The following is a 27,126-nucleotide window of genomic DNA, read 5'->3' on the forward strand; positions in this document are numbered from 1 at the left end:
CCCAGGAATAATAGAGCAATCCTGTTTATTTTGCCCTTCCAGTTGCCATCATCTCAGCTGATACCCAGTACTGTAAAGGGGGTAGAGAGGACAGGCCCTGTAGACTGGCAAGTAAAAATTCCATCTTCTAAAGCACTGGATGTTTTACAGTAGTCTTGTTCCCAATTCCATACCATGTTTTTCTTCAGCAAATCACACTCACAGGAATATGAACACCCGGTACACGACTCTAAACCCCACAGAACACATGCGAAGTCCACACCACCTTTTTTTTTCTTATCAGAAAGAGTCAGAATGTGTTGTGTACCTGCTGTAATAGCTCCTGGCAGTTTTCCACCCTCCTGTCCATCAAGTACCTGAAAACAGTTTGGCAAACAGAATGGAAGACGACAAGGCAAAGGAGATACCCTGAGAGCCAGCAAGGACAGAAATACTTACACTCTGTCTCTGGGGTCCCTGGAAATACACGGTTTATAGGAGACAACAGCTGTGCACACCGACTGAAGCTTCTCCAATGCTGCTGCTGCCAGCAGTGCAGGGGAGTCCTACAGAGGAAGTATAATAGCAACAGGAGCTAAATAGACCATGCCCAGCTGCAGGTGCCCCATTACAGTAACAAAGAAACTCCAGTCTACCAGCAGTTCTCACGGGAATTTTGGAGTATGTGGTTGGTGAGAAAATATAACAAATAAGCACCTAACCTATAACAACAAATATTTAGCCATCTATGGCTTGCTGCCCCATGACTCATGGCTGAAGTTCTTATTAAATCTCTGAACCTCTTTTGCAAATAGAAAATGAATGATCAGTTGGGCCCTTCAGACACTAATGTTTCTAAACAGTTCTTCAATTATGAGGCATTTATAAGATAGAAGGTATTTGATTGCTTTCTCTAAGACAAATAGAAATATAAGCAGCAACAAATGAAAAGGTATTATCTGCAATTTCGCATTTACATAACATTTGTAACTCAATCCCTAACACGGAAGACAATTACTTGACTAATTTTCATGCAGGACTAAATGTCATTTACGCAATCCAAAACATGTATCATTAGAACATGTATTAGTTTTCAAAAAATGAAGAGATGCAATTGCTAAGGGAAACAGTTACAACATCACTCAACAATACACCCATCATAATCAAATGCCACGTCCTGGCAGTGAAAGATTAGCAATGTCTCCTCCCTCTCCTCTTTGGAAACAAACTCCAAACTCATTTATGATAGCAGGCGCAAAACCAATTTTCTTAGGACTACTGCTAAGGGAATGGCCTCCTTTGCCTCTTTTTTTTTTCAGTCTGATGCACCTCTTTTACTAAAGCAAATGTCAGGTATGTGACAATGTAACTCTAGTACTGAAACAAATTCCTACTTATCCAGACACAGCAGCATCCATGTGGCACTGTAGCTAAAAGTCCATTCTTAAAATCTGCTGCATGCCCTAGAATTGTTTTGATATATTTTTTATTCCATCTGATGCGTTTACATTCACTCACTTTGCATTAACTCAGCTGTAGTCACCAAATCTCTCTAAAGCTTAGAGGTGAATAGTGGCTATCAGAGAAGGTACAGGGCAGGAAGCTCAGCTCTAAACTGTAGAAGTAATTAGAAGAGAGAAGAAGCTTAAATTTTCAGAACAGCACCCAGAAGCAGTGTCAGAGAACCCCATTAACAAATCACACAGGGCAACCTATACAACACAGTGAGAATGTAGTGCTGCCAGGCCCCAAAATCCAGAACTGGCAAGCTCATGGCCTAGAAGATCTATGAGTTCAGCTACATCTTTCAACACTTGGCTATGGGAGTGAACACTTCACTCACAGCTATTATAAAGATAGTATATAATCCATGTTGTCCCCGGTATTAAGAATTTTTAGTTTCATTTATACAACAGATTTAGTATCTCTGCTGGTTCAGCAGTATCCGAGATGGATGTACACATTCAAAAAAAAAAATCAGAAAATAAGTCAAAAGAGATGGAAGACAGTTTAATAGTAAACTAAACACTTTTTACTGTGATTACATCACTTGCAATAATCACTCTTGCTTCATTTCCAGCAGCAAGAGAGTTAGCTGGAAGAAGGCACTAGGCTTCAAACATGTTTACCATATTCTTATGTAACACTTGATGCACAGCACAGTCAACAACCTTTTCCCTATTTGCATTTCTGCACAGGTACATGATGTTACTGATATAACTTGGGGATTGAACTAATGACCTTTGAAGGTTACTTCCAACTCAAGTATTCTGTGATTCTATGACTCCATGAGCTTTTAAGCCAGATCCAAAATGCTGAATTTTTTGTGTTTGATCATAGACTCTAAGAGGGCCTACAGCAGATCACCTGAGATTCTTAGAAGGACTTAAGGTTTCAACTGTTATGTAAACTGAAAGAGGAAAAAGAAACTCCTATATTGCATTTCATTCGGTCTTTTCATCATAAAAAGCTTGCAGGGTTAAGTACACACACTTCATCTTTTTTGTAGTTTGATGTCAACCATTTCCTTGTTTCTCTCTCACTGCGACAGTTCTGGGTTCAGCTGTAACATTTTTCTCCTTTCCAGTAGCTGGTGTAGTGCTGAGTTTCAGTTTTCATCTGAGAACAGTGTTGATAACACATTGATGTTTTAGCTGTTGCTCAGTAATGCTTAACCCTGATCTTACCTGAGACTTTTCAGTCCCCCATGCTCTGCCAGTGAGAAGGGGCATGAGAAGCCCGGAAGGAGCAGAGACATGAGACCTGACCTAAACTAGCCAAAGGGGTATCACAGCATGTCATACCACAGCACATCATTCCCAATATATAAACTGTGGGGAGTCACTCGGAAGATCAGATTGCTGCTGGAGTTGAGCTGGGTATTGGTTGGTGGATGGTAAACAGTTGTATTGTGCATCACTTGCGTTTACTGTTGGTTGCTTTTTTTTCCCCTTTTTAGTTTTATATTTTATCCCCTTGTGATTTCCCTCATCATTTTTACTAGCAGTAGTGGTTTTGTATTATACTTTAGATTCTGTTCTTATCCCAAATCGTGGGGTTTATATTCTTTCAATTCTCCTCCCCATCCCACCCGGAGCAGGGGAGAGAAGAGGGGGAGAGCGAATGGTTGCAGGGTGCTGAATTACTCGCTGGGCTTAAACCATGACAGTGGCTATGAAAACTTCTTTGATTGCTTCCTTATCCAAGTTTCTGCCTGTAAAGAGAAATAAATTAGTTAACTTTATTTTACAATGTATTAAAAAATGCATGCAAGTAGCAATCTGCCAGTCTTCTCAGCAAACAAAATATTTATTATTCCAATTACTGAGAACAGCAGTATTAAAATTAAGCTGCAGGTAATGAGGTAACTTTAGCTTTTATAGGCAACAACACACTTCAAATTGTCCAAGTAAGGCAAAAGAGGAAAAACTGGAGTTTTCTTGTCATAAAAACACTTTGCAAAGCAAAGAGTAGTAAGCAGGAAACAGAAATGTACAGCCTTGGCATTACAAGCTTCACAGAAAAAGAACCCATATATTTTACACATTTTAATGGCTATGATCACCTTCCTTACAGCCACTGAATACTCAATCAAACATTCAAACCATTCCCATCACCAAATATATGATTATGGATTTTTATTTTAATGTCACCAAAAGGAATGCTGTAGATTCCTCTCAGCTACAATATAAAACAGCAGGAGGTCTTGATGGATAAAACTCTGACTGGAGGTTGTACTGAACATACGCACTGCTATTATTCTGGTCAGTTTAGGTCAGTTACTTTTCACTGAACAAGTCACAGGACTGCCTTCTGAAAGAACAGCTTCTTAAAGTCAAATGAAGAGATATGTAATTTCTTCCTACCTATTAGGACCAGTCTATTTGTTTTCTTTTCACCATCTTCCCAGGGTACTGCAGTCTCTTCTAGATCATAGAGCTCGTGGACACCTTGGACTATCACCTTATGAGATTTGCCTTGAATAGATACCAGTCCCTTATCAGAAAAATAATTGTTAGGATAGATAAATAAACCTTTAAAACTAAATATTTAAGAGGGTAAAAAATGCCCAGCTTTGAAACTAGGCCAAGCAGGGAAAACTATTTCTGGCAACTATGCACCAGTTAGCCAAAATAACCATGTAGTATGATCATGTCTAGCTATAACATCCATTCTGACATCTCCTTATTTTGTTAAAGACTAATCATTACTCTTTGCCATACTCTGCCTCCTGTTCCTTGTTTGGTCAGTACCTGCATTTCTGAGCAAAAATAAAATGTCATCAGCTACTGTGCCACTTGGAATATATATGTATATATACATATATATATGGTGTTTGACATATGAGTACCTGAAAGACTGACTGCAAAAAAAAGATATGTAAAATGAGCAATAATGTCTGACTTCAGATTATTCTGAATAAGCTGTCATAATCAGCACATTCACTATACTGAATCAGAATCCCTGAATATTTGAGAATGAACAAACATTTGTAAAGTAAACCAACTAGCAACAGAATTAGAAAGGCATACTGTCAGAGTCAGCTCATTACCCCAAATACCAAAAGCTGTATTAAAAAAGTTTTCATCACTTCAGGTACAACTTCATAAAATATTTTAGCGGAACACATTCTATAAAATGTATCTCATATGCTTATAAAATTTAAAAAAAAAAGAAAAAAGAAAAAATACTTACAAATATTTCATAAGAAAAGGTCTGCATTTGACATATTAGTTGAAATTTTCTATTACCACCAAAAGGATTATGACTGCCAGTAAGATAAAAATACAAAAGCAACAAACTTTGGAACCTACTCATAATTATGTGTGGTTCGTTTGTTTTAGCACATTTGTATGTGACTGAGAGCAAGCACACTTATTATTACAGGCCTCAGATCTCCTAAAGAATGACTGTGATTCCAATGCTCAATAAAATAATAAAAAATGTTACTATGCATAGCAGTACTGTTTTCAGATGGCTTAAGTCCATCAGTGGCTATTTCCTTCTATTTGTGTCAGGAAAGGGAAGACAAGGATATTCCCATTTTGTTAATGAAAAAGCAAGAATACAGTCTTTCTTGCAATGATATTAAAATAATTATGTCACTATCCATGATGCACAAGTGTTCTCAGAAAACAAACCAGAGTGTATTTTCTTGTATTCTTGTATTACAGCCTACTAAATGACAAACTCAATTCTTATTTCTTAATGATTTACTTGGCTACTTGGTGTAAGGAAAACAAAAAAACCCGAATTGTCACCCGTACTCCTCTCAAAACCATGCAACTGAAAAACATTTGAAGCACCCATGAAGTGGAATACTTACAGGCTGCACCTTTAGAACTACAGGCTGACAATACTTTGAATTACAATACTTGAATTACAAGAAGTTTTAAGTGTAGACTGCAAGTAGTACTGCACTGCTATGTTATGCCAAATTCAACTTCTGCATATTATGCCAACAACGACAAAATATATGGCATCCAATCTACATTATCTAATCCCTAGATAAAGAGGCATTTATGTGAGATGGATGGAACCTTTCAAAGCAATGGAATTGGAAACAGAAAACTGTTTTAACTATGTCCAGATTATTACCTCTGCCACTGATGTTTAGGACTGTGTATCTTCCCTTTCAATTCTAAACAAGACCAATGTTTGCTTCTCTGTCAGCTATCTCCTTTTGAGTTGTTCCACCAGCCAGCAGATAACTAACTCTTTCTACATGGAACAACAACAAACTACCATTCTCCATTTTATCTGCTCTACTACAAAGATCCAGGAATGCCTTTGATAAGTCTGTAACTGACAACACACCACAGTTTTTTAGGTGTAACAGCGATAAAGCATAAAGAAATTGTCCATTTCTGACTAACCTTCAGTCTTATGATGTCCATGGTGTGCCCAGTCTTATCTTTCATATTCTTCTCCCACAGAAGATTCTATGAAAAGGAAAAATGTTTTCATAAACAGAATGGCATGGGATGATTTTTTATAAACAGCCACAATGATTTCTCCATTAACAGTGATGCACTACTTACCTGAATGAAGAGGTTTAAGTTTTCTTCTTTTATATTTCCTGGAACTTCAAATGTCACTGTAATTATACCCTGCAAATGGAAAGGCCCAGTTATTATTAACAACTTGGATACATATTTCATTACATTAATTACATTTCCTAACTTGGCCTAATAAAAAAGCAACTATACACCCATGTGAAATTAAAAAAAAAAAAAAACAAAAAAAAAAACCACAAAAACCCCAAAACAATCCACTTCCATCTTGCCCCAAATTGCTATATTATGTAATACTATCTGGTTCTGTTTGGGTGTGCACTCAAGAGGCATACACACTGCTTTGCATGATTTAATGCCATTAGCTTTTACCATGTAATTCTCTGCTGTAGCTGATGTTCTCAAAGAAAGCTTAAGAATTTTAATTCTGATAAGCTATTAAGTTCAGTCTTTCAAATATGTTTAAGAATTTTATTTTCTTGGGATACTGATCCACAATTTCTGATCTTCATCACAATTCCAACGTAGAAAATAATCAACATCTTTTTTACTATCCATACTTGCCTATCATGCAAATTTTTTTATAAATAGAATATGTAGGAATAGATTTCAAAAACAAAGAAGCAAACAAATCTACAACAAAGCGCATTCCTATGTGTGTTCTATATAACCTTCCAAAGATCTTAAAACACATTACTTCCTAACTGAAATCTTCTGAAAAGGTAACATGATTTGCATGCACTGCTTGCCATTACCTGTATTTGGAACAAGGCTGTTACAAAAAGATGAAGCAGTATTTTTGCTAATTACCTTGTCTAGATGTGCATGTGCTGTCTTAAGATGCTCCAGCTTTTTCTGCAAACTGAAAAGAAGTTAAATGTCGTGTTTGAGTGGGATAGACAAAATGTCATTTCAATATTCAAACACTCTGCAGTATTGAGAAGCTAAACTAAAATAGCAAAGCTAGACGGCACACTCAGAATAAGCCTCAACTGTTAATTCAATTCTAATCTCAAAATAGAGATGTTTAGCTATATTGGTTTGATCTAGTTAATCATTTGTGTTAGATTTTTTTTTTAATACTATTAGATTTAGTAACAACTTGCAGTATCTTTGGGATTTTAAATATTTACACTTCCAGAAATAGAACAGCCTTGATATCTCTTTGTATAAGAACAACAGACAAACTACATTGTGAAAGCAAGAATTTGTCAACTTATTAGGTGTCCATTAAAAAAAACCCACAAAAAAAAGAACCAACTCTAGGAAAATTATCTGAAAAGAAGAAAAAAAATGTCAAAGCTGTAGCAGTAAGTGGAATCCTATATATCAGCTTCCATTTCAACTCTTGCCATACAGCTCATTCCTACTATGCAGTGTGCCTGCTAATTTAAAACTGGTCCTCTTTACTTCATAAAGGAACTTGGGGACTTTTTTGTAAACTAAGATCCAGGGCCTTACAGTATCATTTTGTGTAACAACATAAAAAGTTACTGCAACTTTAGATTGCACAAACACATCTATCTTTAAGCAAGACAGTACAAGATTTCTTCAAATACTGTTTTCTGCACCGGAGAATATTTCTCTCTTATGTCTAATATGCAGAAGAAAGAATACCCCAGCAGAAGTCACTATGGTGCTGTCAGAAAAGATTGCCCATAAAAATCTCTTCCTACTTTGATGACTGTAAATTTTAAGAAGCTTTCAGTGATGGTGGAAAAGGTAATGACTGTTACTGAAGTAACATTTTATACTTCTACTTCTTGCAAGTTCTTTGCTTTTTTTGCCTTCTTCCCATACTGCTTTCCACAGAACCCAGAATTCTTGATGTGCGTTTCTACCTAGGTTCTACCTGGTTCTACCAGTACAGTCACATCAATAGGATGTTGTATCTGTTAAGCTGATAGAAATCCTTACTGTAATATGCAGTTAAAAGGGCAATTTTATAGTGTACTAGCGTATTATTTGTGCTGAAATGGTGCTGGATTCAAAAGAGTTTTTCTGCTGCATTTGACTGGGCAGAAAACACCTTTAATATTTTAGATAGAGATTTCTGTATATGAACTAATACCAGGGTAAACAATTTAACTGTAGAGAGGTCCAATAATAACAAAAGAAATGGTACTTCACTTAAACAGTCCACAACCTTCTTGGTGCTCTTAGAATCTGCCTTTAAATGCTGCATTGTTTTAATACCAAATATTGAGAACCTCTAAAGGAACTATGAGTGGGGTAAGTGAGAAGAATAGACTGAGAAAAGCAGGAAAGGTGGGTTTTTTTGGTTAGCTCTTTAAGGACTTTCTGCGATTTGCACAGCATAGCACTTCCTAGTAAACCTTGCAGAATGCCATCTAGTATTACAGCTAATCACATCTAACTGTGAATTGCCATTATCAAGAATGATCCTCTTCTGGTTCACATCTTCTTAAGGCTTTCTCTGTGTTGTGTGGCTCCAGGATGAGTCAGTTTAGCTGGCTGATCCACCATAAGAAGTCAGAATGTTTATGATCTGGTTTATGACCTAACAGTTATCTACTGTCCATGAAGAATGCATTGGCCTTCCTCATCCCTTAACTTTCTTCAAACAATACTTTTCACAAATCATTCAAAACCCAGTGCCAGCAAACAGAAAGTGCAACAGAGAGCATGGACAGTACTGCACCACTTCATTGGGAAATCTCATGAAGCATCCCATCTACTAGAGGTTACTAGCTGGCACCTTCTCCAATTTCTTCCTTCTGTGAATAAGGAAATGGCTACATTCGTTCACCTGAAGTGAACAGTGTGCATCCAGGAAGAAAACCAAAGCTGATACTGCCCCCAGTTGCATATTCCCTCCTTTATTGATTTCTCCAGCAATCTTTGCTCTCTTTGCTGAACAACTTCAGCACACAAAGTAAACAGAAAGCCCTTCTCCCCTCGCCTCCAATTTTACTTTTACACGCTCTAGCATGCTGAAGCACACACTGAGCATTAAAAAAAGAAACAAGAACGTAGAACACAGTAACTAGAATTTGTTCTGGCTTTGTCTGCTGTTGAATCTCAGTCCCTCACTTTTTTCTCTAAAAACTAAGGAGGCCTCAAGTCCATCATGACACAAAGTGAGAAAATTTTTAAGCACTTCAAGAGAAACAGTGGAGGGCGTACAAACCTACTCTAATGCTAGTATCAAAGCAAAACTTCAACTGGGGAAAAAGCCAACCACCCATGCACACTCTGGCTCATCTAACTTTACAAGGTCAAAAAACCTTTTTGCACACGAGTGGGAAAAAAACTCAGTCTCAGATTACCACTTATAAAGGGAGAATTTTAAACAAGTGAGAAAACTAGCATTTCTAAAGAAACCCACATGGAAATTTGAGCCAGGATTTGAGTGTCTATTTCATGCATGTATTTATACAACCGACATTATTTCTAACAAAGGACAGCACAGTGAAATTATTACCATACCTTACTCCAGATAAACTGTCAAAAGCATGCAGGTCCAAGACATTGGAGAGATCAACTCTAAACAGAAGAAAGCAAGCAAGATTTGTATTTTTGCTACATTTAAATATTATGTATAGTTAAATAATTATTTTTAAAATTATTTACTGAAGCTTATTATTATTTTTCCTGTCTATCATACCAACGTGTTGTGGTTTAAACCAAGTCCACACAGCTCGTTACTCACTACCCCCCTTGCTCCCCCAACTACCAGAGAGTTAGGAAGGAGAATCCAAAGAATGTAGCCCCCACGGATTGAGATAAGCACAGTTTAATAACTAAGGCACAACACAAACCACTACTGCCATTACTTACTACAATAATAATGATAAAGCCAGTAACAAGTGAAGAGAATACAACACCTCACCAGCCACCAACCCATAACTCACCTCACCCTGCCCGACTGAGCATGGACCAATACCTCCTCCATCCACCCCCGAGCTCCAGCCCTTCCGGGTATGATGTGCTATGGTATGGAATACCTCTTTGGCTAGCCTGGGTCAGGTGTCCTGCCTCTCCTTCCTCCTAGCTTCCCCTCCTCCCTGGCAGAGCATGAGGCTCAGAAAAGGCCTTGGACAAACCAAACATTTGAGCAGTATCTCAAAACATACTTGCTATCAGCAACCGTTCTCAGCCCGAAAGTCAAAACACAGCACTGCACCAACTACCAAGAAGGAGAAAAATGACTGCTACTGCTCAAACCAGGACACAACGCCATCAATCCTTAGACTTATTTTTGAATGTTAGTGGATGCTATCGTATCCTCCGAGGAAATGGCACTGTTTATTTACACAGTAATATATAAGCACAGAAACATTATTCTTAAAAATATAGTAAAAACCAAGGTATTTCCAAGGAAGATGATAAAATCGCTCATAATGGATGCCTGAATAACCGATTTTCCCTAATGGGAAAAGGAACCCTGAAGTTCTTCCCAGCAACTATTCTGCATCCTTAATACAGACCCTCTCAAAACACAAACTCCTGGAATATATGCAGTTTATACTGACATGCTATTAGCATACAAAACTGAAATACGCTATAAAGAAATTACTACTATTAAGAATTTCAACTCTAAATGTTACAATGGTATCTCTGCAACTCCATCCCATTACAGTATTTGTTTTGTCTTTCAATCATTAAGGCTGCACTCTAAGTACATACATTAGATGCAAAAATTCCACACTGTACAGATTCCACAAAAACTGTAGATAACAGTAGTCTCAAAAATAAGATAGACAAATTTTGATACTGTAAAATTAGCCCTGAGTAAATATCCAAGATTTACCATAAGAACAAATTCCTGGTTAAATTTAACCTGGAGTCCTCGAGCATTCTCACCTCTCTTTACAGACAGAGAAAAATGCCAGTAAGCATTATTCTAATACAACAACTTTAGGAAATACTAACCTAGTAATACTAAATTTATGTAAGAGGACAAATTAATAGAAGTCTAAATTTTGCAGCATAATATAGAGCTATTATTTACACATTAAAACTCCTTACATGAAAAAAACTGGTGAACATTAAAACCTTGGTTTCAAGTAGTGCTCACAAGTTTATCCACACCTGCTGTTTTGAACACAAGTCCCAAATGACAATAAATATATTAAAGAAAATTACTTTTTATGTAAGAGACACATGATGACTTATGACAAATTCTTTACTGAGGATCTCTAGAAGAACAATAAATGAATGTGAAACACTTCTCAGCAGCAGAATTTATGGTTTATAATATTGTTCATTCTCCAACAGTTTGCAAGTTAACAAGAATGCACTGTGAAGTTGCCAAACCTACTCAAACATTTCACATGGCTCCTTGAAGAAAGTAATGAAAACAGAATGAGAACAATCCTTATAAACTAACAGGATAATCACTAAAGAGAATGATTTTCATAGTGCATCTTTTCAACAAAATAACATAAACATTCCAGTGATCAGAATAAGTTGAAGCCAATAGAAATGTTAACAAGATTAATATTTTTGGTAATGTACACTGAGCTGATTTTTAGACTGAAGGCAAATAAAACATCTGTCTTCAAAACCCTGGATTACCAAAGAAAATACATATTCTACTTGCTCATCCTATCTAATCAGACAACAACAGAGCAAATATTTTCTTCTACCCTTTCCAAATGCATTTAAAAAGGCAAGTGTATTTTACTAAGATTATGTCTACTATTTTCCTTTCAAAACAGCTTAAAGCAGGAACTTGTATTATATGAAAGTTTATGCTAATATAGTCAAATATTTTATCTATAATAGTATGCAAATCAGCCCCAGCAATCTGAAAGACACACCGCTCTCCTAATGTGCCTGGGAATACCCTATTTAATTTTTTGTTAAGTAAAAAGTCTGATTCAGAGTTTCAATGAAAAATAGCAAAACAAACACAATTACTTTTACTTCTTACAAACTTGTGTGCACTCCTTTCAAGGTAATTTTGTAGTAACAATTTATTTGCAGGAGCCCCTGTAAGTGAAAAAAACTGTCCAACTGACACAACAGAAAGAAAACTTTATAGTGTGTGTGGTCAGTGATTAGCTCAGAGACAACTTAGCTTTGCAAGCTGCTCTTTCATTACAAGATCTTATTAACAAGTTGCAAGAAACTTTGAATTTCTACTTTTACCACTCCCTTAAAAATCTACTACATTTCAGAAAAATGTGTAAGTAAATTAATCTTCATCTGTATTAGCATTTTTCAGGAACATTCCAAATGCTATTACTCCAAAAATGGCAACATAGCTAATATATAACTTTAATAACTGAAAGCCTTATTCATAAAAAAACTTAGAATAAAATGCACGGTTGGGGGACAGGAATAAAGCCCAAGCTTTCGTAAAATCCACTTCTCATGTAATTAAAAAATACAGAAATGTTTACAGTTACATTGCAAAGTCAAATAAAATCCACTAATGATTAGCTCTGTAAACTAAGCTACACATTAGTAGTGATCTTTCTTTAAATAGTTATACACTGAAGTGTACAATAGAGCAGAGAAAAATACAGAAGAATTTTTGAAGAGTAGCACAGTAAAATACAATAGCAGAGAAAAATACAAAAGAAAAATACATTTTTACTTCTTAAAAAATCCTTTATCTAGATGCTTATTTGTAAAATAAATATTAAATATTTCTAATGTAACAGTTTTCCGAAAACTGATCTGATAGTATAATTAAATCTGTCACAGAAGAAGCAGGATTTAGTACCTAGTAATAGTGGCCATTTAATACCTTGATCTTTGTGTCTGTAGAATTTTACCAAGTCCATTTATTGACCTAAAATAAAATAGAGAAACCTTTGGATGAAAATGCACCTATAATACATTGTTTCAACAAATTAACCATGGAAAGTAGCATGAGAAATAGCACCACCACAATAATAACACTCTTGTAAGCAACTTGTTAAACAAACCAACAAACATCCAAAACTACTTTGGTTTTGAGACTTTTTCATGTCCTAAGTAAAGGCTGGGTCACTTTAGAAGTTATGACAAAATAATACTGGAGTGAACAGCGTTTTCCTCTTCAAGACTTCTCATGATACACTCTGATGGGTCTAGGCATTTTACTTCTAGAATTCAAACTATCAGTGAAGTTGTAATGTATGTTAAAGTGTTAATACTCTATTTTGGTTATCATGGTATCAACAGAAAAAGATAGCATATGTCTTTGATCCCTAATTTAATTCACACCATTGGTTTTTCTGTACCCATGACAATTTTTTTGGGACCTCCTCCATATACCTTTGCATTTCCTAGTGAAGTCTTTATCTGCTAGAACATTTTTATTTTTGACCTGATGCTATCTGAAAAATAAGAACAGCTGCCCATAAATGTAAAAGTGTGAGCACTTAATACAAAGGCCTGTCCTTAGTAACATCAAATCTTAGCTAGACAGCTAAGGCAGCTAGACAGCTTAGACAGACAACCTGACAAGATTATGTGCGCAAAGAAAAGTACTGAAATGCCTTTAGAAAGTGACAGACACTTGTCCCTTCTGAACTACCAATATGTGTCAGTTGTGAGACCTAATTCTGTATTAACAGCAATAAAGAAGCAACTATGTTTAAATAAAAATAATCTTTGAACCAGTAAAGTGTTAGTCATGCCAAAAGCTTCATACCTGACACATGTTCTGACTTTATTCAGCTCTTCTTCTGAAACCAAATCTGTTTTATTGATGATTATAAGATCAGCTAATGCAACCTGCCTATGCATTAAGGAATAAAAAAAAAATGAAAAAAGACAACATGAACAAATAAATACTTTTTCTGTAAGGCAGAAACACCATCTCTCTCACAGCACCTCCCAAAAAAATAATATGAGTATTGTCAGCACAGAAAGGCGAGTATTAATCCAACTAGCATATCATGGGAGTGTGAATGAAGTACTGCTGGCTTCTCCTTAAAGTGCTCTTCTATGCCAGAAGAGAAATCTGCTAACTTACTTGCTAGTTTTGCGGGTTGTTTTTTAAAATGTGATCTAATCCAAAATTCTTGATGATTTATGAACTTCACAAACCCCTATTTCACTTGTGTGTAGTCTTTGTAAAGTCATACTTGAAGTCTCTTTGCTTCATGAAGACTTCTATTATTACAATTATCCTTAATCATTGTGGCTCCATATCTAGCAAAAAAATATTCCTCCAGCTCCAGTTCTACTTCGAGCACCTGACAGATTCTAGCATGCATTTCTTTCTTTCCCCCAACACAGATGGTTGCCCTTCACTTACATAAAATCCTATCCCTCTGAAAGTATATATTAGATAAGCCAAATCTTGGAAAAAAAGACCAAACGGAGTCTATTTTCTACCTCATTACACCAATCTACCTTGGTTTAAAGCAAAGGAGGAGAAAAATACCTTATAAAAGAAGCCATTTATAATGGACTTCTATACAGTGCAGTTCCTACCAGTGATATTTAAAATTAATTTATACATCCATACCGAGATGCTTCACTGACAAGGCCTTCTGGCTTTTCCTCAGTCAAGTGCTAAGCAAAAAGAAAATATTTGGCTTAATCATATTCAAATGACATTTAAATTAATTTCTAATTAAAGGAAGTCAGTTTCAGCTCAGGTGGCATCTAGAATTTTTCTGTAAAATGACGGCAGAAAAGCACATTTATACATTCACCATTACAAAGGCTTATAATCTCTTTTATGAAAACTCTTCTAATGAATTTTATTATTACAATGCTAAAGAGTTGGAACACTGTATTATATTCACAGAATCATAGAATATTTAGGGTTGGAAAGGACCTTAAGATCATCTAGTTCCAACCCCCTGCCATGAGCAGGGACAAATCACACTAAACCATATCACCCCAAGGCTCTGCCCAACCCAGCCTTGAACAGTGCCAGGGATGGAGCATTCACAACTTCCCTGGGCAACCCATTCCAGTGCCTCACCACCCTAACAGTAAAGAATTTCTTCCTTATATCCAATCTAAACTTCCTCTGTTTAAGTTTCAACCCATTACCCCTTGTCCTATCACTACAGTCCCTAATGAAGAGTCCATCCCCAGCATCCCTGTAGGCCCCCTTCAGATACTGGAAGGCTGCTATGAGGTCTCCACGCAGCCTTCTCTTCTCCAGGCTGAACAGCCCCAACTTTCTCACCCTATCTTCATACAGGAGGTGCTCCAGTCCCCTGATCATCCTCGTGGTCCTCCTCTGGAATTGTTCTAACAGTTCCATGTCCTTTTTATGCTGAGGACACCAGAACTGCACACAATACTGCAAGTGAGGTCTCACGAGAGCAGAGTAGAGGGGCAGGATCATCTTCTTTGACTTCCTGGTCACACACCTTTTGATGCAACCCAGGATACGGTTGGCCTTCTGGGCTGTGAGTGCACACTGCAGCCGGCTCATGTTCATTTTCTCATTGACCAACACCCCCAAGTCCTTCTCCACAGGGCTGCTCTGAATCTCTTCTCTGCCCCTGTAGCTGTGCCGGGGATTGCTCTGACCCAGGTGTAGGACCTTGCACTTGGCATGGTTAAACTTCATGATGTTGGCATCAGCCCACCTCACAAGCGTGTCAAGGTCCCTCTGGATGGCATTCCTTCTCTCCAGCGTATCAACCAAATCACACAGCTTGGTGTCATCGGCAAACTTGCTGAGGGTGCACCCAATCCCACTGTCCATGTCACCAACAAAGATGTTGAACAAGACCGGTCCCAACACCAGTACCTGAGGGACACCAAGCTACAGGCCTAGAGAACAGTGGCTGGAAAGCTGCTCATGAAAAAGGACCTGGGGGTGCTGATTGACGAAGCTGAACATGAACCAGCTTGTGCCCAGGCAGCCAAGAAGCTCATGGGGGACCATACTGGTCTCTAACTACCTGAAAGGAGGTTGTAGTGAGGTGGGGGTTGATCTCTTCTTCCACGAACCAAGTGATAAGACAAGAGGTAGTGGCCTCAAGCTGCACTAGGGGAGGCTTAGACTGGATATAAGGAAAAACTTCTTTATTGAAGGGGTGCTCAGGCATTGGAACAGGCTGCCCAGGGAAGCTGCGAAATCACCGTCCCTGGAAGTGTTCAAAAACCATGTAGATCAGTCCCTCACTGATATGGTTTAGTGATGATCTTGGCAGACCTGTGGTAATGGTTGGATTTGATGATCTTGATGGTCTTTTCCAACCCAGCTGATTCTATGATTCTGTGAGTTATTTCCTGCCTACTCTGCCGTGGAGGCAGCAATGTCCAGGAGAGCAATATCTCAAGCACCTGGCAGGAAGTAAAAGTTTAAATTGATGCTTTAGTGTTAGTAAGAGCTCACAACTTACACCTTACACCTCTGGGAAGCTCAGTCCTGTGCATTTCTTCATGAGCTCTAAACATACCAAGAATGTTGTTCTGAAATTTAGTTTTAAAGTCAGAGGAATACCAAATGAAAGTGAAATTGTCAAGGGAGGTATTTAAATTTAAAAAGAAACTAGAAAACTATTTTTTCCTCAAGTGGAATTATCAGGCATCTAACATTATTTGACTGGAAAAAAACAAACTGATTATTGCATAGTGTCAGTCTGTCACCTTAAAAGGAAAAAAAAAAAAAAAAGGAAAAAAGAAAACCCCTGAAGTATTTCCTGATTGTGCACAACCTAAGCACAGCATAACAACAGGATAACTTGGAGGGAACCTCTCCTTTGACTTTTTGTTTGTAATCCTCTGTGCATTGATTCTATTGAATTAGATGTTGTCAGATTCGTTGCTTTGTCCAAATATCAAATCTGGGACGCAGAGAACTGGCACTTCAACTGTTTGCCCTTAATTTAAAAAAATAATAATAAAAAAAAAAAATCAAATGAGTGTTTCAGATTTCTGGGTGACAAATCCACCAGTGACAACCCATGATACCAATTATCACTTCAGTTTCTATTGGCTGACTGGTCACAGGGTACTACTTGTCAGCTTTCCTTGTAATGGGTTGGTTAATTGAACCATGACACCCTCAAACTGCTGCCTGTTATCTCAATCTCCTTACCTGTATGACTTCTAAATTCTTTGAATGACAAGCAGCTTCTGAGGTCAAGCTTTGTAACCAGAGGAATTGCATAGGTTATCAACTCCTTTATACAAAGCAAAAGTCATTTACTTGGCAGAAAACTTTGGAATTTTCTACTGCTCTGAACAGATGTCTGTGTTCTACTGATTTAATAAGTATTTTCATTAATCTGTCAAAAGTAACAACAGATAGAAATGCTGAATGTTTCAAAACATTTTTGTGCTGTTTCTGACACAGTACTTGAAAGTTTAAACACGAATTTTTTAACATTAATAATTTAGTGATACTGTGTGGAACATGATTTTATTTGCTTCAAACCAGTAAATCAGCACTGCATGGAGAGAAAAATAAACAGAACATTTCTGCAAGTAATACAACACATCCAAAGTAGTATGAAGGCACCCAGCTAGAAAGGGGACTGACTTCAGACTTGCTGTGGTTTCTTGTGAAAGTTCAACTGATTTAAAAGTTGGCTCCTGCTTAAAACACAAATCAGCTCTCATCCCTCACCCACATTTTCTAACAACTCCTCCACAGAAGTCTATGCAAAACATGATGGCTTAACTTGACAAACTGGCTTGCTATGAGGTTACATTAGCTCTATCCAGGTGCAACACAAAATGGTGAGGGGACAGGACTGCCCCGTTTCAGTAAATCAACTGTTAAGATTATCTCAACTGAAACAAGAAATCCAAACAGTCCACACACACACACAAAAAAAAAATTATAAAGGAGGGATCACTTCCATATCTTTTAACCATTATTCCTCAGTTCTCTCAAATTTTTACAGACATTACAGAGACATTAAAAACAATTCCACAGTATGATGGCATTTTTTACCCTGGGGATTTTTTACCCCTGCTTCTGGTCACTTTTATTTTGAATTCTGCAAAATCAGTACCTAACTGAAGTAGTCAGTCACTTCCTAAGTTAATTAAGTTGCAAATAATTATATTTATTACTACCTAGTACAAAAAACAAACAAAACAAAAAAAACCCCCACAGTTGAAATATGATTTAATCACCGTTTCTGCTATCCTAACAGCCTGCTCAATTGGTATGCTTTTATTGTTTTTACATTACATTTCATGCAGATTAGTCTAATACCTGCTCTGTCTGCTTCCATGTAATTAAGTAATTCTCTAACCTGAAATGATTATCTAGACATTTGCTTTTCTCATCTCTCCTCACCACAAATGCCACTTGCCATTAATTAGCTTTCCCAATTTGAGCCCTAACGCATCAGTATCAGAGGCCCGTTCTTCAGGTCTCTTTTCAAGTAACTTAGGCCAATGACACTCTGTAAGACACATTTATCCACTGTTTTTACAGTAATCCACATACCTATTTAGAATATAACCAAGATTTCTAAGTGAAGTCATGGAACTAGAAGGAATCAAGTATCTAGCATCCTGAGAACTCTTAGTAGACAGGATGCTGTGTTGGTAAGAATCTGAATTCCTATGTGTATTGATACTTCCTTATTCCTATTCAAAATATAGCACTAATGTACCACAGCAACTGAAATACAACCTCACCCATTGTAAGAATTAAAGCTATTATAAAACATTGTAATTCATACGAATGAACATTATGCAATAGCTTTTCTAATGTTGCAGTTTTAAACCATATAAAAAAACCAGTAGTTTACCTGCAATCCATGCTTTGCATCAACGACCGACACAATACCTAAAAGAGAACACTAAATGTAACAGAAATGTCTGAAGAATTTAACAATTTAACAATTTATAAACTTCCTGTACAACTATGAAAATGAAAATATCACATTTACAACTTGTTATAATACTTTCAATGCTACCAGTATATCTGAGCATTAGACTTGTTACCTAATTATTTTCTTACTTGTAATTCATATTTGTGGTAAAAAAAAAAAAGTCTAACACCAGGTGAGAGAAATTCTTACACAGTAGATACCTCTCCCTTTCTTTCACAACAGCAAATGGGCAAATTTTACAGGTTATGGAAAAAAATTACAGGGACTGACTGAGGTATGCAGCTATTCTCATTGTAAGTCACCAGGAATCTGCAGAATTTCTCTGGAGGAAAATTAGGAAGCAGTTTCCTATTCAACTGTTTGCTTGGCTAGATGTGTATTTTACAGACTAATCAAAGTGTTAGCAAGGTACTTTTTTAAGCCAAAAAGCAAGATGATTTTGCTTACATAAAATTAAAAAATCCAATTCAACAAGCTCTTTAACTACATTTAGTGATGATTTATATTAGTGAACTCAGATTTTTATTGGAACACAGCAAATTCTAGAGCTAACTGAGTACAACAAAGAAAGCAGAAAACAAAAGGCAGGAGACCAGATGATGATAACAGGTTAAGAGTTAAAAAAAAATAAATTAGGAAACATTACATCGGAAAAATAAGAGCTTTAATATTACTTCTAAATAATGTTTTATAACATCTAATGATGGGCTCCATCCCCCCTTTACAATCACAAGATTGTTCCTGTACCTGACCCTTTAGCAAAGCATTACACAACTTTTGTTTTATTTAGTAAACTGAAATAGCTCACCATTGTCAGTAGATAAATAAGCACCAGAATCAGTAAGTGAATCCCTGTGGTCAAATTTTGGGATTTGAGAACCAAAATAATTTTCTGACATTTCAAACATTTTCTTTAACCTTGCCTTAAATTATTAAAATACATTACATTAAATCTAGATACAGAATGCCAGTATGTTAGAAAATTTGCATTTCTTACCATCAAGATAGATATCACTTCCCAGCTCAGAATCAACCCAGAACATGGAGGCCACAGCTCCTATGAAGGGCAGTAAATTTAGTTGCAAAATTTACACTTTCCAGTAAACTACTGATATGCAGACAATTTCATTTAAAAAATTCTTTGTAGTGCTGTACTTGAAACTCCTCTCTTCCAAACTTAGAATTCACCATAGACTTCAAATACCCACCACACATTTGACCTAAAACAATAGCTACCAAACACTGTGCTTGTGCGTACATCATCAGCTAGGACTACAAAAAGCTTTTATAATCTCACAAATCCAGATGCAATTTAAGTTGGCTAAACTACCTTTACTCAGTAGTATCAGCTAAATGTGATTACTATACTCCAAGGCTCACTCTTTCTAAAAGGTTCTGTACTCCACCCTTCACCTTTAGGCTAGTTTCTAGGTCATGGCACACATACAGGGGAAAAAAAAAACCCAAACAAAACAGTTAAAGAAAAATAGAACTAGGACATTTGAGAAATCTGCTCCCTCCTAGGGACCCCTTCTTCTTCACTGGCTTCTATAACCTCTTTCATAGAGCTCCTTACATCTTAAATCAACAAGATAAAAAAAAAAAGTAGCTTCTGGCTTTAGATAATCTAAAGATAGACTGAGTTAAGAAATGTCTAACGCATATTCAATTTGCAAATAGATACTGCACTGAAAGGGGAATTTATGAACGTAAATCATGCCTGATCAGTCTGGAAAGGCTGTATCTGGCTTTCTGTGGAAAAAAAAAAGAAAAAAGATAAATTACTGTATTTGTGGACAAGGGTAAAGCACTGTAAGCTGTTTACATCACCTCCAGCAAATTTTTCAACATTGCCTTCAAAGACATTCTAATAGCCAAGCTGGGACATTATCAATCTAAATGAAAAGACAAGTAGGTAAAACTGGTGGATAATTAAGCTCTAAACGTTGCAGTTAACAGGTCATACCCTAACTGGAAGAAAGTAGTAAGTCAGGTTCTATTCTGGGAGGGACCTGTCCTGTTTAATATCCACCAGGAACTCAAGAAGGAATGGAAGACATGCTTGTCAAGACTGCAGAGACTATGAGATTTGGAAAGGAACAGCTAACATATCTAAGGGCAGAGCTAGCTTTCAGAGGGATGTGGCCAGACAGGAGGGAATGGCCAAGAAGAAACGGGTGAAATTCAGCAAGAAAAAACACTGAGTAACACACTTAGGAACGAAGAGCCCTGGGCAACGACACAGGCTAGGGACAGACTGCCTGGGGAGCAGGTCTACAGAGAATGTCCCAGGCATCCTGGTAGGCAGGAAGCCAAGCAAGCAGTGTACCTGGAGATCAAAAAGGCCAAAACCACCCCCAACTGCTGGAACAATAGTATGGCTGAGGCAGGTTATTTTCCTCTATTTAACACTTTCAAGTCCATATTCTGGCTAGCACTTCCAGCACATGGATCTCCCGTATATACAGGAAGTGTACTATCATGAAGACAATAGAGGCCAGAGCATAAGCCCTACATGGAGAGGTGAGGGACCTGCATTTGTTCAGCCTGGGAGACAGGAAAGTGCCTGTAGAACCTAACAGCAACCTCGCTGGTACCTACAGGTGAGTCACTGAGAAGACTGATACAGACTGTGGGAGAAGGATGGGAGACAACTGTAGTAAGCTGAACTAAGCAAGGTCCAGACAACATTTATCAGAAAAATGTTTTTTCACCATGAAAAGGCAGGCACAGAACAGGTTGCCTGGAAAGGTTGTGTCAAATTTACCCTCAGATGACGGAGATATATGACCTGATATACCAAAGGGTTTGGTCTTGTCTTATAGCTGATCCTGTTTTGGACAAGAAGTTGGACTGAGGACCTCCTAACATACCTTCCAAACTGAATTATTCTTTATAATTCTAGTATTTATTACATGCTAGGCCTCATTATCCACTGAATTTCCATCCAGATTAGATCCTTCTGGAATAATGAAACATACTATTCTCTCATCTTTGTACAGTAATCTGTAATTCTGTGAGGATGTAAAACAGAACGTTACTAAACTGCCAAGTCTTGAGCAAAAAGAATCAACAAGTAGTTGGACAACTTGCACCATATTCTATCAAGGATTCTGAATCTGTGACTTAAATACCTGTGTACTACACATGGACTAGGAGTAAGCTACTCCTGTTTTTTTATAAAATGGCCCTGTAAAATAGATTCTACCAAGTGTGGAATGTGCTGTATATTTATTAAGAAAAAAAATAATTTAAAATCATAATTATGAAAAAAAAAATTAACATAGACCAGTGCCATAATACGAAGGACAGGAGTAGCTGACAGCAGCAACAGCACTTTTTTTTTTCTTTAATTATCGAACCTTTGTTAGTGGCAGGCTGTCAGTAACTAAGTGAATAAGCACATTAGCAGAAAAAAAAACAACAAAAAACCTCAATAACTAACCTTATTCTAACACCTACAACTGTCCACCTGAAATGACAATATGTAGTCCATATGTAGGCCTCCAAACATCACTCTGCATCAACACCAAAAGCCTGTCAGTTGTTCACAGTGCTTACTCATGCATGATATAGCAAAGGCCACAACATCTAATGGTTTTCTGGTGTCTACTGATTTTTTTTCCCAAAACCTTAATAGTTTTCCAATTTGACTCACACAGAATTTGTGCGTAACAGAGGCCAAATCAATGTCCTTTCCTTCAAAGGAAATTACTTTACCATGACAACTATTTAGCTTTGAACTGGAAAACATCAGTCTCCTAAATGGGAAACAATTGCATTTCTGATAAGAATTTCCTTCACTCCGATCAACAACACATTTTTAATTGATGGTTCAGTGAAAATTGTGTTAGATAGCTATTACTAACATGAGCTCAAGTTTAAACACCTTTTTATAATAAATATCACTAAAGAGCACACAATAAATTTTTAAGATTGATTATTGTTCTCTACCTACCAGAAGCATGTATGAGTCTGTTTTGGAGCATATATTATCACTTCACAAAATATAAGTTCTATCACAATCAGTGTAACAATAGTTATAATTGAGAACAAACAATGTAGAACAGCAAAAGCCTTCTGAAAACCACTAGTTCCAGTGTGCTTCTCTTCTCCAAGCCCAATTTCTTTTCTTTATAGAAATAAATTTTAACTGGATTTCTGTTAAGCTTTAGAGTCAATCTGGAGTAAGTTGAAAAAAAACAACCAACCAAACCAAAACAACCAACTAAACAACCCCACCCAAATCCCTGCTTCTGCACCTATCTAATTCAGTTTTTAGTCTATGTAGCAATTAAAGTATACACCTGACAACTCACTACTTTAGATTACATCTTGGACAGTGGACTGACTGGTGAGCAAACAAGCACCTCATAAAAACAGAATAATTATCACAGTTATGAAAACTGTAATGTGAACTACCTGGATCTGCCAAACCAGTTGTCTCTAACAATATATAGTCAAATTTTCCTCTCCTTTGCATCAGGTTCTCAATCGCCTTCACACCAGTGTCCCTGAAAGAAGAAACAAACCTGAGAACAGAGAAAACAAGCTAAAACATGTATAAACATTTATCTTCTGACACAGAACACAGTGTCATTACCATCAAAGCAAAGGCCTGAGTCAGGGTTAATAGTCTACAATGAAAACTCAGTCATCCAGTTGCTGCTCTAATATTAGGCAAACTGTACTTTCCCATTTCATTTTGGTCTGAAAGCAGTACTCGCTTATTCCCAAGAGGAATAATAAAGGCGATTTAAATGAAGATCTGTTTTCAAACACTGAAAACCCTGTAACTGGCAGTAGGGCAGTGTAAATACATGCCTACTTGGTTTGGCATGAAAGGGGCTGGAGAATTGAACCATGTTCTCTTGCCTTTCCACCTCACCTACAGCAAAATTAAGATGAGTTATTTACTAAATCTCAGCCAATGAAGTCAGCCTGAAGCAGAAATGTATGATATTTTATATAAGACACCAATGTATATAAAACATAGAAGCAGTGGCGGCATTCCTTGCATCCCAACAGAATACAGTGCAACAGGGTCTTCTGTTTTCCATTTACTACTCCAACTTCAGGCATAGAATCAGTTCTTCCAAATTTTCAGGACTAACAGGCCATCATCTTCGCTACAAATTTAACACAAACAACCTAGCATTCGAGCAAAAAGGGTCAAAACATGGCGAAGGAACAAATACATTCCTGCATTTTAACATGACATCTAACAATAATTTTAACATGATGGCATCTAACAATTAGGAATTCTGTATTTCATTAGGTTACCAAAAGGTTTTCTCTCCACCCTGAGGTGTATTCACGTATTAACCTAAATACAAATAGAGAAACAGATTATTTAACAAGGAAATTCCTATATCTTTAGCTCTCTGTATAAAAGCATGTAATACAGAAGAGGCAGAGCTCCTTACGTACCATACCCCAGTGGTGCATAAGTTGGTATTTGGATTATTTTCCCGAAAGACACTAAGTCCAAGCCCAGTGAGGCAACAAAATGAAGTAAATTTCTATCTTTCAAAGTCCAATTCTTGTTTTATCCAACAAGGAAATCTCGGTCAGTACTACCACCAGTTTAAGGAACCAAATTCTCAATGTCTTGTCCTTCCCCCAGCTCTCCCAAAACCCACTCTAAGAATGTGTTCCTTACTTTACTGAACAACACAGGCAGCCATTTCTGAGCTCCAGCCATTCTTCATAGAGTTCTCCCCCTTGACTGACTGCCAGGGATTTCTCCAAGGCACTTCCTGGAAATATAAGTAGTACTACAATATTAATCTACAAATCTGCATGATGACACCTGGAAAAGAGATGAAAGCTTTGAGTTGGCATACATTTTCACTCTTTATTATATATTTTTCTTCTGAGACCATGTTTCTGGCATGTTCTTCAGAAATAAGTATTTTCCATTTTATGAGAAATTTAAAAGCCAAAGTCAAGTTGGTTCTACAAAGACAAAAACCCAGAGGATGAAAGTACAGAGTAAGTGCCATAAACTTTGCTGACAGAGTGGGAAGTCAGCCTTCACCTCCATATCAAATAAAGGTTCTCTCTTATTTCTCATTTTAGACTCCATGATCAGGAAAGCAGTACACATCTTTGTTGACAAAAACAAACAAACAAACCACCACCAACTAGGTGCAAACTAAGCAATGCTAATATGAAATCACAGCTGTAACAGTCAAAAATCCCAAGAAGGAAAGCAGAAAAGTTCAAAGAACCAGACACCAAGCACACACCTCCCCATTTTCTTGATGATAATTTGTCATCTGCAAGTGACTGACAGGCAGGGAAAGAAAATATTATCCACCAACACATTTTGATTTTCATGTGCTTAAACTAAGCAGGACAAATGGAGGTACAGCACTTCCAAAAGGGTGATATGTTCATTACCTTGGCTCCAAGGGACTCGATTTATGTAAGAAACAGATTAATGCACAGTACTATTTTATGAATACTACCCAAAAGACTTTTTGCCCTTCTTAAGACTATGACATAAAGCAGTAATTTCAGTAACAGATTTAAAACTACAGTGTTTTCAATTTTCAGAATTTGTATTTGTCATTTTACGGCTAAAACAATGTTTCTGCAGATTTACATACCTTCTCCAAACTCATTCAGAATAACTGCTATTCTTTTATCATGCTGTTCTGTAAGTATATAATTTAGAAGAGTTGTTTTCCCAGCTCCTAGAACACAGATCATATTTCTATTAAAATGTTTTAAAAAAATCGCAGATCTTCAAATAAAAGGCAAACACTGTTATGCAACCTCAGACAAATCTCTCCTCTCCTGAAATATGAGTTTTCATTACTGTAGCCTGCATTCTATTACAATACTGTAAAAAATAATTTGGAAGGATATTTAACCCCATGCAACTATCAGGATATTAAATATCAGCCTTAAGAGGCCGGGTGGTTTCCCATTCACTGTCAGTGCTTGACCTACTTACAGGTCCTCCATCAGCTGGGCAGTCTTTTCTGAGAAAACTCATTTTTTATGTTTCTGTTAAACAAAGGTGCACTTATTCTTCCCCCTACCACAGCCTTTTCCAACCAGCACTTTTGTCAATGGTAATCAATGACGTGCTACTGACTGCCATTACATGAGGCATTGTTAACCAAGGTGTTCACACCTGTGTAACACCGCATTACTAACAGTTTCACCCTCTATATACACAAGATCAGAAGTAGGGGAATTTGGTAAAGCAACCCTCCTTCCCTGCCCTCGGGCTGTTCTGAGTATGATGCAATGGAAAGTTACAACTTCTGGAACAACTTGCTGGTGATCCTAAATTGAACCTTACCCTCACCATCCACACCTATATTTGAAGCTCTCAAAATCGTGTTGGTTTAAGTGAGGGAAGCCAAACCTCACATTTCTACGACTGCAGTTCAGTTCGCATTTAACTCGGGCAAATACTGTAAATGCACTCTGTTAAATACACTAACGTTAAGGGGAAAAACGCGGTTTGTCAAATAAAACCGTAACAAAACTGGAGCTGGTACTGCTGCTCGAAATAGCTGTGAAAGCATGGCCGGAGCTGCACTTGGCAGAAGCTGCATAAGGACAGAGCGCTTTTACTACCCGAGCAGCGTCAATGACCGCTTTGTACACAGCACCAGGGGCACGCTCCGCTACCCAGCCGGCGGGCACGGGGGCAGCTGCCGGACCTGCCAAGCACTCTCGCCTCCGGAGCCCCCACTGCCCAGCCCCCTAATCGGGTCTCCCGACCGCCACGGGCCGCCTGTTCAGCTCCTCCCGGCACCGGGAGGCGCGGCGCGGCACGCAGCCGGCGGGCAGGGACTCGGGGCAGCTTCTCACCCAGATACCCAGTGATGATGGTCACGGGGATCTTCCTGGTGCGGCTGGACTCGATCTCCCCCTCGCCGCCGGCGTCTATCGGGACCAGGTCGGGGCAGTCTTCGTCCTCCATGAAAGAGCGGGTTCTGCAGCTCTGCCTGGCAAGGGCCGAGGGACAGCCGCAGTCCTCTACCGCCTGCAGCAGGCGCCGCTGCCACTTCCCTAGGCCCCTCCGGCCTGAGCACGCACAGCTCACGCACACCTTCCCGACGTCATGCACCGCACGTCAGACGGCACGGAATGGCGGCAGCGCCGCCTCGCGCTGGCACAAGACATGCAAGTGACCCACAGCGTCTCCTTTCAGCGCATGCGCTGTGGGCTTCTTCGGAGAGTCGCGTTGGGCTGTGCAGCCGGGCGGGGGCAGCGGTGAGCTGTGAGTCTGCTGCTGGCAGCCGGGCTGCATGAGGTCTGTTGTTGTGATGGCGGCGGCGGTACAGGTCCTCCGGTTCGGGAACTTTGCCCCCATGGGGAACACTGGGCATGTCCCCGGTGTGGTCGGTAACCCCCGTGCGAGGTGGATGTGC

The 27,126-nt window shown here is 38.0% G+C and overlaps 1 protein-coding gene across 2 annotated transcripts; it reads right to left on the minus strand.

Moving 5' to 3' along the window:
- Positions 1-1,964: 1,964 nt before the first annotated feature.
- Positions 1,965-26,825, minus strand: ZNG1A (Zn regulated GTPase metalloprotein activator 1A). 2 transcript variants are annotated; one of them, XR_004081386.2, is made up of 15 exons: positions 26,564-26,805; positions 25,342-25,428; positions 24,390-24,486; positions 23,150-23,241; positions 19,725-19,784; positions 18,644-18,681; positions 14,428-14,474; positions 13,606-13,692; positions 12,715-12,759; positions 9,444-9,500; positions 6,804-6,855; positions 6,021-6,089; positions 5,856-5,921; positions 3,846-3,956; positions 1,965-3,193 (listed from the first exon to the last, which is right to left on the minus strand). XR_004081386.2 is itself a non-coding variant. In XM_031054451.2 (15 exons), exons 1-15 carry the CDS (start codon positions 26,673-26,675, stop codon positions 3,135-3,137), a joined length of 1,098 nt encoding a protein of 365 aa, XP_030910311.1. In that variant the 5' UTR covers positions 26,676-26,825; the 3' UTR covers positions 1,965-3,134. The 2 variants fall into 2 exon arrangements, 1 of the variants encoding a protein (XP_030910311.1); XM_031054451.2 differs by having other exon boundaries at positions 3,846-3,975; positions 26,564-26,825.
- Between the last annotated feature and the right edge of the window lie 301 nt (positions 26,826-27,126).

This window comes from Melopsittacus undulatus, chromosome Z, assembly GCF_012275295.1.
Source record: "Melopsittacus undulatus isolate bMelUnd1 chromosome Z, bMelUnd1.mat.Z, whole genome shotgun sequence".
NCBI lineage: Eukaryota > Metazoa > Chordata > Aves > Psittaciformes > Psittaculidae > Melopsittacus > Melopsittacus undulatus.